This window comes from Leptidea sinapis, chromosome 19, assembly GCF_905404315.1.
Source record: "Leptidea sinapis chromosome 19, ilLepSina1.1, whole genome shotgun sequence".
In the NCBI taxonomy this organism is placed as follows: Eukaryota; Metazoa; Arthropoda; class Insecta; order Lepidoptera; family Pieridae; genus Leptidea; species Leptidea sinapis.
The window spans coordinates 3,623,218-3,644,447 of record NC_066283.1 but is presented as its reverse complement, the minus strand read 5'-3'; the positions used below and the strand labels follow the sequence as shown (position 1 = coordinate 3,644,447).

The window sequence follows — 21,230 nt, the reverse complement described above, 5'->3', positions numbered from 1 at the left end:
TGACTGAATAGTGGATATTTCACACGTTTCACAAGTTTTCTGTGCAGCGCTGTCAGGTTTGTTTAGCACACCGGGTGTGCTGACCTTGAAAAGACCGGCACGCATGGCGAAACAAAAGATCTAATCACTCTATCTCATTTCTTTACATACGACTCGCATAAGTTTTTCGTTTTCTCGTGTGAGTGAGACGGAAGCTATCAAATAGTCTTGTAACTATACTTGGTCTATGTTTTAAGATCTTTAACTAAAGTGTTTTTGAGATATAGTTCGATGCATTTAGATTTAAGATAACTAGTCAGTCTACTGTCTATTTTGACATAAGGCGGCAAGTTGTCAATCTGACAGGCAAACAATATTGTGGCTCCATTGCTTAACTAACTACTTACCTACTCATAGTTCCCAAAACATGTTTATTGTCTTTGTCTTGCATGTTGCAATACTGAATAAGTTCTTGTTGCACGAATTAGTCATGTGCGACCTCATTGGATTACTTTTGTTAGACATAATATAATATTTAAGTATATTCATAAGTCATTTTCAATTAGACAAATTCAAATATGAGTTTCTAGACTCGTTCCAGAATTCGGCGAGTCAACCTGGGACGCCTCGTGTTAATGCGAGGCACGTGTCGAATTGGCTAACGATAAATCTTACCGGAATTAACACTCAAGAAAACTCATAAGTTAGCCTTAAGCTTAATTCAATACATTTTCTATTAGCCCATACGAAATTTAAACGATAAAACCATTTGCACTTTTGTTAATAGCCTGACAATGTAATGCAATTTTTGGGTTTTTCAAGAATCCAGAGCACCATCAAGCTGAACGACCTGCTCGTCTCGTCCCTTATTGTAAAAAAAAAACTTATACAAGCCTACCGATCTCCAGACACAATCAATCAAATATCCAACCTATAGTAATTATTGTAAACATTTGAAAGGTGAAGTCCGACTTAGATATATCTTAGTAGCCCATCTAGTATCTGTAGCTCTATCTACGAGTTACGAAATAATCTGTGGACCGCAAAAATTAACATTCACGATTCGTCGTATTCAGTTGAGATTCAATTGTTTTAATCTTTGATTTCTTCTTGATAAGTAACATAATTACAAACGTTGTATGTTTGGACTGGATAAATTCTACGGGACTCAACTTATGATAGATTCAAATTCAAATATTTTTCTTCACAATAGGATGTGACATCACTTATTGAAAGTCAAAAACTACCACCCATTCCGAAACGAATGTCTCAGACCTGAGAAGAATGGGCGCAACAAACTCAGCGGCCTTTTATTTCATCAAAAAAATATGTTCACAAAGTAATATTGTACAATTAAAGTTATTATTTAATAGCCTGAGGGCGGTCGCTCCATTCCCAATCTGTGCTATCATTAAGAAAGTCATTTATGTTATAGTAAGCTTTACCACACAAACGTTTTTTAATAATTCTTTTCAATAACGTAATTTTGATTTTAACATTTTCTGGGATCTTGTTGTAAAAGCATATACATCGCCCCACAAAACACGTCTTACTAACTCGATTTAGCCGAGTAGTATGCATTATAGTTGATCAGTAATTGAAACTTTGCTCATAATGCATACTTTCACTCATTCATTGGAGTGACTTTAAATTGATTTAAACTTGTCAAATAATAGTCGTAGACAAATTAACTACAATCGCAAAATTATGCACATGACTACCCAAACAATGGCTGTTTGTATGAAATTAATTAAATACCTATAAATTGAGTCTCGTGCCAGAGTTTGGCGAGTCAACATCTCCTGAAGATGCCTCGTGTAGGGAAACACGAGTCAAATTGTTTGAAGACGAATATTGGCGGAATTAACACTCAAGAAAACTCAAAATCATTTGGATAATTGTGGATTTCCGTAAAATAGCATCTACTTCAATAGATTTTATACAACTAATAAAATTTAAATTATAATATCATTCCAAATTACTTACTTTACTACTTTGCTTGTCGTCGACTGCTGTCATTGTTGTTTCCATATTTGGAGGATTGATATCGCTAACATTTCTACATGCGTCGACAATTTCGCCATTTTCCTTTACATACCTCGAAAAATCAATACTGTCCATAATCAAACCAGTTCTTACTGCATTCCCATTGATTTCATTTATTTTATATTTTTTAACAACACACTCATTGTCCGGATTACGCAGTTCGAGTCTTATTGTTCTATTCGACTCCTTGTCTATAATTATGTTAATATTCGGCTGCATATACTCGCTGCCGTTTTCCAAATTCAAATCAATGTCATTGTTGTTATATTTCCCTCCTTTGTCAACTTTTTTCTTTTTAATTATGTTATTACTTTCTAAATGGTCAACGGTCATGTTTTGTTCGGTCATGTCGGGTCGGGGTTCGTTAAATCTGGTCATCGAGTATTAAATCTAATTGGTCGCATTGTGCTAGCCGCATCTATTGTCAGTTTAATACAGCGTAAATCATCAGATCATTATCTTACAAGATGACCGTTTTATAAAACCAGCTTAGAATGATCACGCTTCCATTAAAACCATTGCTGCGTAGGGTTCTTTGTAAGTGGTTATCGATAGCGCGTTGGGTAAGTATCGTGAACTTTTACACGATTATTGTATCATTACGTTTCGTATGAGAATTCTATTTTATGATTATTCGATTCCTGTATCTCATTCCGTCGTATTGTTTCTTGTTCTATGAAATTATGTTATTGTATTCCGTTATTGAATTTTAAAATTTTTTATTCACTGTATAAATAAGTACATATATTTATATTGCTTAAAAACTTTTAAGAGCTCTTGAAAGAATAAAAACCATCAGAATCTACTTTAAGCAAGATTACGTCACAACCTAATGATTCATTACACGCACAATGGAACTTTTTACACTTCACGCACATATAAAAACTCCTTACTCGTTTATTATACTGGCTGCCGAAAAAATATTCAAATTCGATTTTCGAACGTCCCGCGTCGCAGAGCACGTGAGATGGCTCGCGTCGCTCGAGGCTATCACATGGAGTGGGCGCAGCGTGCGCATTCGCCTCTGGACTTAATAAGCTGGGGATCGTGTAGTACATGCAATAACTTCAGAAGCAACAGTGAAAGCTTTGATAGTAAAGTATAACGTATTAAGTATTTGGCACCTTTGGATATTGCATCAGTTTAATAAATAAACAACAAATAACTATATCAATTTATTGTATTTTATTTATATTAACGAATAAAACTTTAGAAAAGCGGCTTGGTCTCGTCACGTAGAGATAATGGTTTAGAGTAAATTTACTGCATAGAACAAAGTAAGGATGTGTTAGGAAAGACTGATATAGGCGTCTACTCTACACATATATCGGGTGTACAAGAAGTTTTTAAGTACCTACGAAAAAATCAGCTAATGTAGAATACTATTAGAAAGTCAATAAGCAGTTATCTTTTATTATCATTAAAACATCAGAATTATTACATGTTGATTTTTTCAACAATCCTGCCTAAAATTATGGACATAATAAATGAATATACTTATTAATACTTACTTAAACTTATGAAATACTATTTTTTAGGCCTTTGAATTGCTATTTTCGTGAAATAATTTTTATCAAACTGTAACTGTGTATTAGGACTACATATTATAGGTCAATAAGCCCCTCTGGGAACGCACGTGATTGTTTTTGTGTATATTTGTACAAAATCTTATAAAAAATAACTTCCAATTATGATTTTAATTTGGCAGTTTAATGCTTTAAATCATCTTCTTTTGACAATATTTTACGTAAAATACGATTGATAAAGTAGGAACAGATACATAATTATTAGGTTAAATATTTTCTTAAATTAATTTAATATCATGGAATGACCAAAACAGTATACAGTGTTTGCAATTACTTTGTACTGGAAAATTAAATCTTATAATACAAGATAACTGTTGCAAAGAAAAAATTGATAAGTAAATGGAAAATAATGTGTCCATAATGTCTTATGTAATAAAAAGACTATTGATGGCCCATTATCTGTCATGTCATGTGTTAAGTTCTTACGAAATATTAAAATTGTTTTATCTTAAAATGTTACGTGTACTACCCGAAAAGCTTCTCTCGAGTGTCGCGAAACTATAACATTGTTCCTTTCATATAATATACCAGTTTGATATAGTACTTGTTTATATGTGTGCGTGCAAGTTGATTGTGCACATGTGTGAGTTGAATACGTGTATAATGTAAGTAGTACATTTATGGGAGAATTTACAACATTTAAATCGTTTGGTGCAAATATAATAATTTTAATGATAAATCTATCTTTCTATGCATGTAATCTTACATGACACGTTGTTTGTCCGCGATGGACTCCTAAACTAATGAACGGATTTCAATCGGGATTACTTCATGGAGTGCTGTTAGGTCCAACTTGAGAGATAGGATACTTTTTATTTCGATTTGGGACCCATAATTATTTTCATTTACAATATTTGTTTTGTATGGACATATTTCCTACGAGAGAATTTAGTGACGCACATTTTTTACGAAATAATTCTTGATGTTTTGAAATATTGTTGGCATATTCCTATAAAACAGTATTTTTTTTTTATTATCTACAGAACATCGTCTATCGGGTCAGCAAGTATATATATATATACTTATGGATATACTTTTTCTGACGGACACATTAACGATGCGCCTATACCACTTGCCATCCTTAAGGGAGTACTAATTAGGTATGGATTAAAGTAAATTTCATTCCTAACGGGATAAAGTTATAGATTGACGATTATATTTACTATTATCGTCATTATGTACTATTATACAATCAAAAACTCATTCTTCTCAAGAGCATCTTACTCCAAATTTTTTTTTTATGGAATAGGAGGACAAACGAGTGTACGGGTCACCTGGTGTTAAGTGATCACCGCCGCCCACACTCTCCTGCAACACCAGAGGAATCAAAAGAGCGTTACCGGCCTTTAAGGAAGGTGTACGCGCTTTTCTTGAAGGTACCCATGTCGTATCGTCCCGGAAACACCGCACAAGGAAGCTCATTCCACAGCTTCGTGGTACGACGAAGAAAGCTCCTTGAAAACCGCACTGTGGAGGACCGCCACACATCCAGATGGTGGGGATGATATCTGATGATATGGAGATGAAATAATCTTAGGCTTTCCCGAGTTTATCCTGTTTATTTAATTCATAAATTCTATCACATCAAATATTACTAAAAACTTGTTTTAATGTGTCTCCCTATTTCCTAACTGTCCATATAAAAAATATTCAAAACAAATAAGTACCATAACCGACAAATCATCAATATTTATACATATTTACTTGCACTCAATGCCACGTGTATATGCAAAACAGGGTTACAGTGAGCACGAATTAAAAATTAAAGTAAACTAATAAAAAAAACAATTTAAGTCCTTAAAACCAAACGTACTTGCCAAAAAATAGATCACAATAAGCAAAGTCCTGAATTCACTATCAAATCAAATCAAAACTGAATTTTAAAAGATATCTTTTAAGCAACTTAACTTAGCCGAACGGAAGACTAGGGATCGTTTTCAAACCAGCCAACGTGCTAAGTTGGGTACGTTTTGTTACATATAGTATATAAATCTTCTTTCTTAATTTTATTTTTAGTATTTTGTCTTGTGTAGGTATCTACTACACGTTTTTAATAAACATTTTTTCTTTCTTTCTCACGGACGAGTAAAATAAGAAGGACTCCGTGTCACCTTACATAACAGTGGGGCACCAAAACCGGTAAACGTGTAAATACATAGCCCCACGCATACACATACACTAATACAAGCCGATCTGCCGCCATTATGAGATTTGCCATCGTCTGTGACAGATCAGTTTGCGTCGCAATAAAATATTTTAAAAATGCCGTCGTGCGTTGTGAAAAAGTCTCAAAACAATACTATAAAAGTATTTGTGGATATATGATTATTTAAGGGAGAAAAAATTGTGTATCCGGAATACCCCGTTACCGCACTCACACTAGCAGAAAGGTGCTTCACTTGCTAATATCACGGCGAGGAGTCCTTCTTATTTTACTAGTCCGTGTTCTTTTTAAAGTATTTTTTTAAATACCGTAATTCCAATCGTGTGGGTAGAGTTCAAACTTCAAAGTCCGACCCTATTGACATGTCAAGACGTCAGTGACCCCACTTGACACTGACAGCCCACACCATTGTCAATATTTAGATATCAATATATTGAACCAATCAACTACAATCTGTTGAGTACCTTTGCGTCGTAGGTGTATTTGCGCTGTCTTTTACAAATCTCTGTTTATTAATACTTAGTTGAAGTCTGCGGTTAAGACTGTTTTAGGATCTGCGGTATTTTAATAACAGTTATGATCGTGCCGTTTACCTTTCGCTTCGTTAGGAGTTTCTTAATAAATTTAAGTAGGTACTTCTGATTACATCTAATCCTGTTCCTTCCCTTCATAATCTCCTAACGTGCCTATGATCCAGGGGCGTGCATTGGCTTTCTAGCAAGGTAGGCACTATGGATCTTACTAATCTTAGTTGATCTTTGCACTAAGCAGGTAGGTAGGTATTTAGTATCTAGTGTGAGGAATTTTTTTATGACTGGGTGTTCAATAGAAGTTTGGTAATGAAATAACGGAAGAATATTTATTTAGGTTCTTAACGAGGTAGGCACTGCCTAAATGCCTATGTGATATGCACTCCCATGCTATGATCCTATATACGCCTTCACACATAAACCAAGATGTTCTGACCAGCTTCACACCCCGACACCTTTTTAACCAATTCCGTACTCGTCGGGAATCACGGAGCTCCATATCACCAGTTTCCACTCATACTCTCCGCAAATCCTTATGCCAATCCATTTGCAAAATGTTTACAGTTATCAGTTACAACCATCTTAGGACCCCACATTACATAATTACATTGAGTAATTAATCCAGATCATTATTTATTTCGTCCCTTTTGTCCTGAGTCTCATTGAACCTTCTTCGATGGTCGAACATCGACAATAGACACAAGTCTATCCTAACAAAGAATACGTAGCTAGAATACTTCTAGAAAAAATAAGTAGGCACAAACTCTCTCGACACCAGAGGAAACGCATTGTTTCGAAGGCACCCAAATTGTATTAACATAGAAACAAGTAAGTTAATTTCCACAAACACATTTAAATAAATAAATAATATTGACGCACTCTTAAACGAATTATCTATCTAGACAAATTATAAAACAAATTATTAAATTATTAAGATAATAGAAAATACTTTTAAAGGATTAAAACGCGTGTTATTGTGACTGTGTTTTTTCCATTAGATTGCGTAAAAATTACATTTTTATTATTATTTTAGTTAACCCACCTTTTCAAGACCTTTCCAGATCTCGTTTTCAGGGGGACTGTCCTCCTGACATATGTTTATGTTTTATTTAAATGTGTAACACTCGCGTTAATCAAAGTAAATACCACATTTAGATGGTGAGATATGGTGTAGTATTCGGACTTATATTTCAAACGAAGGTATAGCTCCCGGCAGGGATAACGATTTTGCGCATGCGCCTTCCGCATTCTATACGGAATTTTTTACTTTTACAAGTTCAATCAAACCACTATATTATGTAGATTTGTGCTAGGCTAAATGGCTAAATACAAAATTTCGAAAGAGCTACTATATACCAATAGAAAAAGGTTTGTAAAATAATATATTATTGATTTATAATAGGACATTGTTCAATTGGTTCCTTTGGTCGTAGTCGCTCTCTCGATACGAAAACGGTACACACGCGTTTGTTGTTGACAGAATTGCTTACAATTTGGTATAGGTACAACATTAAAATGCCGTCTTGTGTTATGGGAATACGCACTAATTACGAAAGTAAAATCATAGAATTACATACCACAGTTAAGAAATCATGAATTAATTTTTTTTATTTGATTTCATTATTTATCTAACAAAATAAATATGTCGCCATGACAACGCCGATGGCCGCCAAGCCGATCATAGATTAATGTACAGAAATGACAAAATATTGATGCTGTCTGTTGCGGGATGATCGAGGTAGAATATTTTAGGAAATGATGTTAAAAAGTCGTTATTGCAGTGAATGTAATAATTTTTAATTAACAAGTATGTAGGTGGCACTACCAAACTACTAAAACAAGTTTTAGGGTAGGTAGCGGATGTAGACAGTGAGTGCTATTTGTTTACGTAGTAGTTTTTCAGTAACACTGTCCCTTTCAGTATATCCCTTGCTAACTGCAGAAGAATCAATGGATCATTTTCTCAATAAAATGACCAGATGACTACGTAGTTACCTAATAGTGAAATAATAATATGACCATGTTGTTTTCGAAACGATGGTAGTAGCGTTACAAATGACATCAAAAATAAAGGAATAAATTTTGAGAAAATAAATTTTGCCTCCAAATCATGGAAAACAGTTTAAGTTGTTGAAATTTAACAATTCCGTTTATCGTAGCTACTAACCTTACTAATTTTCTAAAGTAAAATTTGCCCGTGAAACTCTTTATTACTATTGAAAATCTTTGAAATAGGTAAAATAGACAAACTTTTGAAAATTTGTATTCTGGTTCAACTTATCACCCTGTAAAGTGTAACCATTCGGTTAACATTTAGTAAAAAGCTGTTATGTTAAGCAATTATAATATGAAATTTAGATACCATGTTTTGATAGGAAGTCTATTACAAACCAGACATTTACTTACTATTTGTTGAAAAATTTCTCATAAATAATTGTATTATGTGTGATACCAATTCTTAATGAATTTATTATTCATTTCAGTGAGACACCCAAAAACTTTCAACTAGAATGATATAAAATATAATATAATTAACAATAAAATCAAAATTATTCACTCGTGTGTGTACATAAAAGTTGTATTAGCGCCATCTATAAACATAACATAAAACAACCATCAAATGTTGTCATAGACTAAACCTTTGATGTAGTAGTTTATGCACTGATTAATAGATGGCGCTTTAATAAAAGAATACATTGACTTTTAAGTTTTCAGACACGTAAAGTCACGTAGGTATAACATTTGATCCATAAAATCCAATATAACAATTCTATTGAATTTAAATACCTACGTATTTTAGACTGAAAAATAATAATAATCGCGCCATCTTGTAGTGACTAGTAGAACTAAAGCTTCGTAATACATACCCAGGTGGCGTTAGTATCACCAGCGACTGTTTGAAACGTGGGCACACAACGAAAAGTCATACTTTGTTTTTGGTACCGTCTATTACAAACTAACATTGAATAGGTGGTCTCTTCTCACAGCTTACCTAGAACAAAACAAAATACTAACTTAGTGATGATGCAACAAAATACTAAGTGATGATAATTATATGTAAATGTGTAAGTCTACTGTCGCATTCGATTTCATGTAGTTTAATATTCCACAAATCTGTAAAATTAAATTAAACCAATTAAAACAATCACTGTTTTCTATACCTATGTGTATTATTGCCGCCAGTCTCGACTAACCTAAACAAATATACTATTCGATTCTAAATAAATTTTTGCAGACAAATAGCAAAAATTAATAACTTGAGACCTACAACATTTCCGTCATTAAACACAAATCCAGCGATCAGCACTCAACTTTAAAGTTTAAACCGGCACTTAATTACGGTACGGCCGTGATTAAAATAATATTTCTAGGCACTTCGGTGCGTTCGTGGCTAGCGGGACGAGTTGGCTCGTGCCACGCCCGAGGCAGAACGCCCGCTCATGTAAACTTTCTATATTATATTGTGGGTTCTTTTGGCATCATTAAATGATGACAGCCAAAGGATCGGGGATTGCTAAAATATCATTGGGAGTTCCGGAGGAGCCTCGATCAGTAACAAATATGTCGGTATAGTTAAGGTTTTAATATATGCCGTAGTGAAAATACCTATATCTGGCAACTATAGACATATTTCAGGTGTATATTAATAGTGCCCTTAATCTAGTCATTCTTTGTTCACTTCTCTGCAATAATTTGGATGGAACTAACTATGGAATTTTTTAATTGGTTTTTATGTGTTTTCATAAATATATTGCCCATTTTCGATTTTATAGTCATATTACGTTCGACTATCGCGACCTCTTTTCCCAAGAGCCCGTGACACGTTAACATACTATTATACATGAATGCTGTCACTCTAAACATTTATTTTTATCTGATTAAAAATACAAAAACTTTACCAGTCAAAGCCATTTTTTTTACAAAAATAAATGCATCAACTTTCGACAGAACCCCGATCCCGCCAGAACCCGCGTGTACTTAAAAAAATAAAAACAAATCTCTGGCAATTTAAAAACCGAATTACAAAGAGAACAGGCGGTGCTGGAATTTGGGAATTGAGCTACCAATTTGTAATACGCATTCCGCTATCGTTCAAACTTAACCACTAACCCATTGATTTTAGAACGCAATTTCATTTAATTAATAGTTTGATTTAAACCCTTTTTTAAAGTAACAGAGTAGTTATTGACTTCCGTTTTTACATAAATTATGGAACGTAGACAGAAGCTTAATCAAGATGAGGAATTTCGTGCGTAGGAATTTTTATTAAACGTTAAATTAATTTTAATGTTTATGTACACCGGGAACAAAAAATGTTTTTAATACACTCTTTCCACCACCAAATCCACCTTCAAATGGAATTAATTCGTTAGCTGTTCTCGTTGTAAACTTAATTAATTGCTATATTTCTTGGTATTACTCTTGATTCCAAATTGCAGTGGGGCCCCCATATTGAAGGATTGGCGAATAGGCTTAGTTCTGCAGCATATGCGGTTAAGAAAATTAGACGGTTAACTGACATAGATACGGCGAGATTAGTATACTTTAGTTATTTTCATAGTATTATGTCCTATGGTATATTGTTATGGGGCAGTGCGGCCGATATTAATACTATCTTTGTGCTGCAGAAGAGGGCTATTCGCGCACCTAGGTCCTAAAGGAATTTAAAGAAATAAACATTTTGACTGTTGCCTCTAAATACATTTTTGATAATGTTTTGTATGTTCGTAAGCACATTGAGGAATTTTCTAGAAACTGTGACATTCATAATGTTAACACGAGGAACAAACATAAACTTGTTATGCCTACTACTCGGTTGGGTCGAGTTAGTAAGTCTTTTGTTGGGCGGTGTATATGCTTCTACAATATGATCCCAGAAAATGTACAAAACAAATGTGTTACGAAATTTAAAAGAATTGTTAAAAAACGTTTGTGTGGGAAAGGTTATTATAGCATAAACGATTTTCTTAATGACACCACGGACTGGGAATAAAGCGAACACCCTCAGGCTCTTTAATTATAAATGTTTATTGTACGATATTACATTGTAATCCATATTTTATATTTAAAAAAAAAGCCCGCTGAGTTTTTTGCGCCCATTCTTCTCAGGTCTGAGGCAGTCTCTTTTGAATGGGTGGTAGATTTTGACGTTCAATAAGTGATTTTAAATCCTATTTTGAATAAAAATATTTGAATTTGAATGTTGTTACTTGTTATGCTGTCTCATAAAACGACGCATTTTTAATGTAAAGTTTCACTATGAGTATAAAAATATTTATTTAGCAAGTCTCCAGATGAAGAGATCCTTGGGGTTCATCTGCAAAAATCTCATCAAATCAACTCAGAGTAGCCCAGGCGAGTCACAAATTTGACAGGTTATCCCACAGTTACCCTAGGTCTGGTGCGCACCTCTGCATGTCACAGAATAAGTTTGGTCATGCAGAGGGAGAACGTTGCCAGCTTCATGGACTCCTTACCCGACGTAAATGATATTTAATTCGTATTTATAATTATATATTTATTCAATAACTTTATTAAGTTTAATTTATGTGTTTTTAATCCTCATAAACAGTATTTTACATATTTTATGAAATTTAAATTGACACAAACTATATTTTACATGTAACTTTATATCCTTATGATATATCATCAGGTACTTTAATAAATTCTGACTGTTTTCATTGTATAGTTATCTTAATATTTAAATCTAGTCTTAAAACCGATTAATGTTTGTGGGAAAAGCAATAAAAATTTTAGGAATTCATACCAAGAATGTAACTTTCATTAACAAAATATCAAGTGATATAATGTTGAAATTATAAATTGCAAATCGATCCAATAAAATACATTTATTTCTAGATAACATTTAAAAGTTATAGTTTTTATAAATAATTTTAATTAGATCCTTGTCTTAAGTAATTAACGTCATCATTCCGCTGTCATAGAAATATTAATAGCAAATTGGAAAAAGTAATTGTATATCATGTCGTAAAGGCTTTTAACAACAAGATTTTAATCACCAAGGAGCGCGGTTAAGCGCTGTTGTCGAAACGCGGACGAGAGGCGTGGCTGTATGATGGATGCCAGTGCCTTAGATTGAATGTCGTTCTTTGTGACTTAAGAAAATAAACATAACCGTAGAGTATAAACTGTAATAGAAAATTATTAGTCTGTCAAAGATTTGTTTTGCCGCGTTTTTAGAAAGAGATTACAGTGACAGCAGCTAAGTGGTTTTAAAATTTGTCACCTTTAATAGGTAGAGGGATTGATGATGGTAGCCTTGTTCATAAAGTAGGTAAGCACGGATATGTCATCATCAGCTGGAACACGTCTACTGCTGGAAAAGGGCTCCCCCAAAGATCGCCACGACGATCAATAATGCGTTGCCCTCATCCGACGTATTCCGGATTTTTACCAGATCGTCGGTCCATCTTGCTACCAACTGCGTACCGATACGTGGTCGCCATTTGAGGACCTTTCTGCCCCACCGGCATCTGTCCTACTGTCGATCTATGTGCTCTGTGTAAAATTATATTTGTATATAATTGTTATTGCATCAATTTTCATAGATTGTAATAATTTATATACTTTGTAGGACGATGAAGCGGTAAATCTTAAAAGAGTGGCAATGCAGTTCTTGCCACTTCTTCTCATAAAAGCTCAACCTTTTCCGAATTGGTTGTAAATTGTAAAAAGTATAACTTTTGACATTCATAAGGGTCATTTAGTTGACCTTAATGAATAATGAGATATTGATTTGATTTTGAGAGGCAATCTGAAATATAACGGACTTATGTGTATCCCAATTTCGTAAATTAGCAATATTAATACAATTGTACAAGTCGATAAATTAGTTAAAACAAATTACAATGAAAAATCATTAGTAATTGTCATAATAAATAAATTACTTTGCTTTTATACTTATGCTATCTAGCTTATTTATTTTAAGATGGTAATTAAAATCCATGTTATTTTCTGTATAACACAAATTACGTACAATCCAAAAAATGCTGAATAGCTAAATAACTATTTGCACTCCATCAATTCAATTGAAATCATCAAAAACTAATTTCTTGATAAGCTATGATTACTTACTTAAAATTAAAACCTATACGTAAACGTAAAAGAAGGCTATGTACGCTATAAAAACTAGGAAGCCTTTGGTAATAAAAGAAGTGAGTTCTAATTGGATAGGTATGGCCCCGCCAAACTTTTGTTTCGATCTGAAGTTACCACGTGCACCTTTTTGCGGGAATATGTTCCGAATTTGCCGCTATTTTTCGTTTCAGTGCAACTATTTGAAGCAACGTCAGAGGAAACTGAAGTTTGGGCAGAGGTAACAGCTGTTATGAAGTTTTCGAAATAAGTAAGTGTAAAGTTGTTTAAGTAGAAAGTTTGTTATGATCTTTAGAGACAATAGAAAGATTGGGCCCGTTCCTTGCAATTTGAGCACTTTACGTTAAATATAAAAGTGCAGTGTCTATGAATGTCATATGGCGAAAAAAAATTACGAAAACAATCTTATTAAGTAAGATAAGATTGTACATTGTCCTTTTTGGGAAACATTTTTGAAATCCGCCATCTTAGTTTTTGTTATAGCGGGAATTGTTGTTTATACACTCTGTCAAAGTTTTCAGCTGTCAAACTTGTAGATATTCAAGACATAAAGCCCAGTGACGGATATAGCGATACACAGACGAATAATAATATCGCTCCAATTTGCTTGATACATTCTAAACATTACGATGGCACGTAATGAGCTGCGAGAGTATTGACGGGCGTCTGGGCGCGGTAATTACCGAGGTTACCGCGTTACGAGCGCGTGCGCCGATCACGAACCCGTCCGGACTTTTACGAGCCTTCGATTTAAGGCATAATTCATCTACCACATACTAATTGGCTAACATTTTGTTACATCCAGTGCAATCATTTCATAATAACGAACTGCCTTTGGTTTCATATAAAATTATCAATTAAAATTCGATAATATTGAATTTAGAATCCTGTTTATTTTAGTTTTATTTTTTGGAAATCATGTTGTGTTGTAGTAACACGTTGGTTTCCTTCTTAGCTTGTAGCATTTTCTTTTTTTACTCCCTCTCGTCTCTTCCCCTGTTTTGCGTGATCTGTAGCTATATTCTTCTTTTTTTTATGGGAGAGGACAAAAGAGCGTACGGGTCAGCTGATGTTAAGTGATCACCCCCACCCACATTCTCCTGCAACACCAGAGGTATCACCAGAGCGTTGCTCTTTAGAAAAGTGTAGCTACGCGCTTTTTTTGAACCTAACATATCGTATCGTCCCAGAATCACCACACAATTAGGCTCATTCCACAGCTTTGTTGTACGTGGAAGAAAGTTCCTTAATTATGATTCGACCATAGAGTTTTTTTTTAAATGCCAGCTCGAAAGAGATTTGGTAGTTTGCCATAAGAAAAAAGTTGGGCCAGTAGAAGAGCGCTCGCACGGAACGCGAGAGGTCGTGGGTTCGAGTCCCGCAACGTTCATAAATTTTTCAAATTTAATTTGTGTAATAATATATTATTATAATAAAAATAAACGGAGATTATCTAATTTTAATGAACCATATAGCCCAGTGGCTAGTGAACTTGTCTACTGAGCTAGAGGTCCCGGATTCGAATCCCGGTAGGTGCAAACATTTATATGATGAATATGGATGTTCGTTTCCGAGTCATAGATGTTTATATAATATTTATGTAAGTATGTTTAAATAAGTATATTGTATTAAATATGTGATTGTAAATATGTCTTGTACACTAGCTTGGGGCGAGATAGTTTGTGTAAAAGTGTGTCAATATTATATTTATGTAGATATATTTTTGAAAGCTATTATTATTAAAATTTCCGGAAAAGGTAGAGCTCGTGAGAAGAACACACAAGAAACTCAACGGCCACTATTTTAAATCAATGAGTATTTTACATTAGCTGTAATGTAATCTTAATATATATAAATTACGTGACACGTTGTTTGTCCGCGATGGACTCCTAAACTAATGAACGGATTTAAATGGGGATTACTTCATGGTGTGCAGTTTGGTCCAACTTGAGAGATAGGATAGTTTTTATTTCGATTTGGGACCCATAATTATTTTTATTTTCAATATTTGTTTTGTATGGACATATTTTCTATGAGAGAATTTAGTGACGCACGGTTTGACAGTTCGCTGTGAAACAATTTCATTATAACAACAGGGAGTATTTATTACGAAATAATTCTTGATGTTTTGAAATATTATTGGCAAATTCCTATAAAACAGTATTTATTTAGTATCTACAGAACAACGTCTGTCGAGTCAGCTAGATTGTTTATAATTTATAATGTAATTATATCTAATTTTAACAAATTAGTTTGTAAGGTGTTGCATCAAATATTATGACTCGTGTGCAAATTTAAAAAGCGTTTTAAATATAAAATATTTATAATTCTTCTGTGAGTGTGTATGTCACTGAACTCCTCTTAGACGGCTGGACCGATTTTGATGAAACTTTCTGTGTGTCTTCAGGTGGATTCGAGGATGGTTTAGATTCACAATTGAACTACCTCCTAAACGGCTGGACCGATTTTGATGATATTTTTGTGTGCTCCAGTGAATTTGAGATTGGTGTGTGTCTTCAGGTGGATTCGAGAATGGTTTAGATTCACAATTAAACTACATCCTAAACGGCTGGACCGATTTTGATGATTTTTTTGTTTGTTTCAGTGAATTTGAGATTGGTTTAGATTCTCAATTCCGTCCTTATAATATAATTCTCCTGCTCATAGTATTAGTAAACATTAGTAAACTCCTCCTAACGGCTGGACCGATTTTAAACGTGTATACAGGACAACGTCTGTTGGGTCCACTAGTATAAAATATTTATTAGACTTTATACTTAATAACTTATTTATTGGACGATCTTTAAAGCTTGAATTCATTGTGTAAGGATATTTCGTGAATATGACGGTCGTGTTTATTGTCGTAATTAGTAATTGCATTCAACAAATTCAATAAGTCGACCATGCACCACAAGCAGCACTGGTTGACAAGTCACGCCGCATGGACCAGCCATCGTCGCATATATTTGAGGGAAGGAGACGACCTGGTACACAACGCCGCCGCAGGCATGGGGTATCGTCTGTCTGATAGCCACCCTCATGACAGTTTGTTTTTTAAGGAAGTTTTTCTTTTCATTTTTCTTTGTAACATTACAACCCTAGGCAAGTGCCTAGTTTGCCTTAAGGATAATCTTGAGATAATCCGTTTTTGCATCTACCTACGAGTATATGTTGGCACTCCGCACTTTCCAATGGAGTTACATTTCCACCACTGGATAAGTTAAATTAATGCAAAACCAATAGTATACAAAAAAAATGCAGTTGTAGAGATCGATAAAAGGAAAAACTTAAAGTATTAAAATTTCATAATGTTTATAAAAAAATATATTAATTTTATTATATTTTTAAAACTTATTTTCAATAATAATATATTATTTAAACAAAAACACTATTTGCAACAATGCACAATATATATACATTGAAATGTTTACTAAATCCATTCAATTTCACTTATAAGATATAGACAGCACTAATGTTGCACAATACGTCAGCTGTATAGCTACAGATATACTGCTATAAGCGTTTCGGTGACGCGAACTCATGGGGTTTCACCCATCCAAAAAGTGTCTAACTATGTATATTAATTTATCGCGTGCGCTATGTCATAAGTCGGTGACGCGAACCATTGTCCCCCACCAAAAAGTGCCCATCACGGCTAAAGAAGTTTTCATTTAAATAACGGCCGTGTTTGTATTGTCTCAAACAAAGATTCCTCAGCACTCGTAATGCGATGACGTCACAAATACCTACTTAGACCAACGAACTGTTGAAGGCCATTAGAAAAAGAAAGAGACAGATAATTAACGAGCAGGATGGATGTAGTCTATTATTATAATTGATGGCTGTAACTACGAAGGTGTCATGGTTTCCGGTGATGAGTGTTAAAAAAAGACGCCAAGTCGATTTTGATGTACGACTTATACCAATTTGTTGTCTGTAATTGCTTAAACGTTTCTAGGAAATTCTTGTCGATGGTTAAACTTCAAACTAGTCTGTGTATTTTTGCCTCAGCCTTTTTCTTTCTGAAGAATGAAAAAATGTCTATGGCTTAAGTGTTGCCAGCACTGAATATTTGTCTCGGATTAGATCGTATAACTTAAATCCTTTTATCTGTATAGGCTAATGTTTAAATATATGTATTATGTATAATATAGCCCAATTCAAATGAAATTCTGCAAACATGTAAAAAGGACGATATGTCAAAATCCATCGAAACGAGCGCAAGAAATTCATAGGGCCTCTTTTTCTTAAAATTTCACTACAGTAAAATTTACCTATGAGTTTTAACGTATAGGAAGGATCAGGGTTTCCCGGAACGGAAAGGCTAGTGGCGCATGATTTTCCATTCCGGAATCCTAGACTTATGCATTTTCCCGTTCGCGTTGGGAGGTGTTACTATCATGCAAATTGCTATATTACTAGATCCTGCAGAAGTTACAACGACTTTAAGTGAAGTAGACCTAGAAATATTTTATATATCTATCACTAAAATGAAAAGTTAACAAATAAGTTCTTCCAGAGTAACTAAGTAGTAACTAGTTAGAAATATAATATAATTTAAAGAGTTTCATAAGTTATTATTGTAAAATTGCTATAATTTGCGTGAAAGTGGATGTAAATACTACGTATTAAGAGGCGGGACTGCCTAAATAAAAATAAAAATTTAGTTTAGTATGAAACGTGCAGTGAGAATTGACATAAGTTTGAAATAGTAATTACAATATGGCGACGAAGTATAATACGGCTAATTTTGAAAGCGAACAGTTGCTTAAAACGTAGTGGATTTTGGCTATCTCCGTTTTTCACAAGATTATAGCAGTCATCTGTCAATCTATCAATGACTGCACGTTTCATACAATCGAGTGAATCGCTCTTTTCTTAGAGAGTTTCGCTAGGCTGCCCATTTTAATTCATAGCCTTAATTTTGAGAGTTATTTGTCCACTTATTTGATACCTTTTTTTTTTCTTTTTATAAAATAGGAGGACAAACGAGCGTACGGGTCACCTGTTGTTAAGTGATCACCGGCGCCCACAATCTCTTGCAACACCAGAGGAATCACAGGAGTTTGCCGACCCTTAAGGACTTGTACGCGCTTTTTTTGAAGGTACCCATGTCGTATCGTCCCGGAAACACCGCACAAGGAAGTTCATTCCACAGCTTTGTAGTACGTGGAAGAAAGCTCCTTGAAAACCGCACTGTGGAGGACCGCCACACATCCAGATGGTGGGGATTATATCCTAACTTCCTTCAGGGCGAATAGTGCAAAGACGTACATCATACAGTCAAGTTAGAAATTGCACAGCAAAATTATAAAACCTGTATGCAATAAGGCGCATGCGTGCCACGAATAAAGATGAAAAACAATCGTGTTCGAAATTTGAAACATTTAAATTGCACGTTATTGCTACCGTGCACGCAGTGATCCCAAATTCCGACCGCAGCTTGTAATTATCTGCGCTCATCCAGGGTTCAGTGTTGCCAGAACATCTAATTCGTGGGACTGAAGGCTTTCTTATCGTGAGAACGAATTGGCGAAAAATTTTCTAATCATCACTTTCGAAGTTGATATTGATAATAAAAAGGCGCCTTTCTTCGTTTTTTTTTTCTCATTTTCGTCAGAATTTTGGAGAATTGGGGCCTTCGCTGTATCTTTATTGCATTGTACTAGATATTTTTATTGAACTAAAAGGAGTTCTTATTTATTGGGTTCATGATATTTTTCGACTATAATCGATGTCCTCTGCGGTATAAACTATATTTTTTTCTAATTATTTATTTTTTAAGTTTTTGACAAGATTTGTTTATTTCAATTGAAATAACGTTAATGTTTGTAAAATAGTTTGACTTACATGTAAAGTTTGACTAGATATTACGGAAACTTAACTGTATTAAGGTTATTGAAATGTTTTTATAAGAATAAGTAATGGGATGAGCCGATAGTCACGTGGTTTTAAGCGGCGTCTTCAGTAAATTAAACTGAAACTATGATCCAAGTAACACAGCGACCTATGCTGTAGTGTATTGCGATACGCCCGTCACCAGTGGAAGGCTCCTTTGCACAAGATGCCGGCTAGATTATGGGTACCACAATGGCGCCTATTTCTGCCGTAAAGCAGTAATGTGTAAGCATTATTGTGTTTCGGTCTGAAGGGCGCCGTAGCTAGTGAAATCACTGGGCAAATGAGACTTATCATATCTTATGTCTCAAGGTGACGAGCGCAGTTGTAGTGCCGCTCAGAATTTTTTGATCTTTCAAGAATCCTGAGCGGCACTGCATTGTAATAGGTAGGGTGTACCATCAGCTGAACGACCGGCTCGTCCCGTCCTTTATTTTCATTCAAAAATAAACCCTACGGTCTACTAGAATACCCAGCTAAGACTATAGAATGGAATGTCCCATGTGTCTGCACTAGAGCAAACCGCTATTTTCTGAAAGATAAGTTTATGGTACTGCTATAGTTAGTGCTTTAATTAAAATAAAAAAGATATTTAATCTATACTTCCGAATATAAATTAGTGGCATTTAAAAATTAAACTAAGTTAATTCAAAAGGTGAACGGATGCAACGACAGCCCGCTGCGCTCTCGCACTTTAAAAAAGAACGCCGTCAACACACCGAGTACAGACAGCAAATGAGATATGTTGCCATCAACAAAAAACGACCAAAGACAATCCATTCACAAAACGGCCAGTTAGAAATTAGTTTATTTTAATTATCAGTTTTTTGTGTTGCCGATGGATGAGGTCCACTTGTTGGTAGGCTGTCATTGTCACTATCAAGTTTTTTTAACGTCCCAAAAGTCTTTATTTGTGTATTCGTGTAAATTGTTATTTTTTTATTTTCTTATTTAATAATATGCTGTGGTTTTTTAGCTATGGCCATCATCGAGTCTCCTATGTCTGAATTTCTGTCTCAATTTGACATTATAGGTTCACGATATATGATTGCTTTTTGCTTAAACGCTTCAAACATATCTGTTGGCTAGGAATTAGATCGGCTCCTAGCCAGCACCAACTCAATCAAAGTTAAATTAAATATACAAAAGATAGAATAATCTTTATTTTCTTATTTTATCTTTAGCTGTTAAATCATGCATTTAAAAGAACAAATCGAAAATGCAATACAATATATATTACATACCTACTCTTTGATTGGTCGGGTGTCGATCGACCCAAGAATATTGTAATATTAATTTCAAAGCGGACTGGACAATATATTTTATTGTCTTTGGCCGTGATTCATATAACTAGTTAGTTATTCGAATTTTAATTTAGACGAGTTTTAATGGGGTAAGCTTGAATGGATTCTAATAAGGGGAAAACAACGACGGCACATGAATAATGGGAGATATAAATTCCGGTTATGGGTTAGAAAGGCGATCGGCGAAGCTATCAAACTCACAATGGCTTGTTTGCTTACAAATTGCTTTTGAAAAAGTGGACGGAGAAAAATTATTTGATTTATTTTTCCGTGATGCTACCATTGAAATGGATCATTTAAAGTAATTATTTTATAATTACAATTCATCTGTAGGTAAGTATTTTTGACTTATTCAAACCCTATTTTCTTAATATACAACGTATTTTATTTTACTCGTTGAATTATTGGCGTTGCGTAGAGACGTCGCTTCATTGTGTGTCTCTTACCGCATTCATCACGGGGAGTGTTCGGAAGAGCTGTTTCACCTGATTCCTGCCGCTGAATTCCACCTTCAGACGACACGCCACAAGTTAGGACATCATCCCCACCATCTGGATGTGTGGCGGTCCTCCACAGTGCGGTTTTCAAGGAGCTTTCTTCCACGTAC

General features: G+C 34.5%; 1 protein-coding gene across 3 annotated transcripts in view; it reads right to left on the bottom strand.

The window, feature by feature from the left end:
* Positions 1–21,230, bottom strand: part of LOC126969903 (transcription factor AP-2-epsilon) — a 156,374-nt gene that overhangs the window by 122,508 nt on the left and 12,636 nt on the right. For 2 of the 3 annotated variants that reach the window (XR_007730493.1, XM_050815525.1), the window contains exon 1: positions 1,966–3,011. The exons of the other annotated variant lie outside the window; for it this stretch is intronic. Coding sequence is in view for 1 of the 2 variants with exons in the window: in XM_050815525.1 (XP_050671482.1) it covers positions 1,966–2,403 (438 nt within the window). In the remaining variant the exon portion in view is untranslated. Of the gene's footprint in view, positions 1–1,965; positions 3,012–21,230 lie in introns of those variants that run through there. 3 annotated transcript variants of the gene reach the window in all.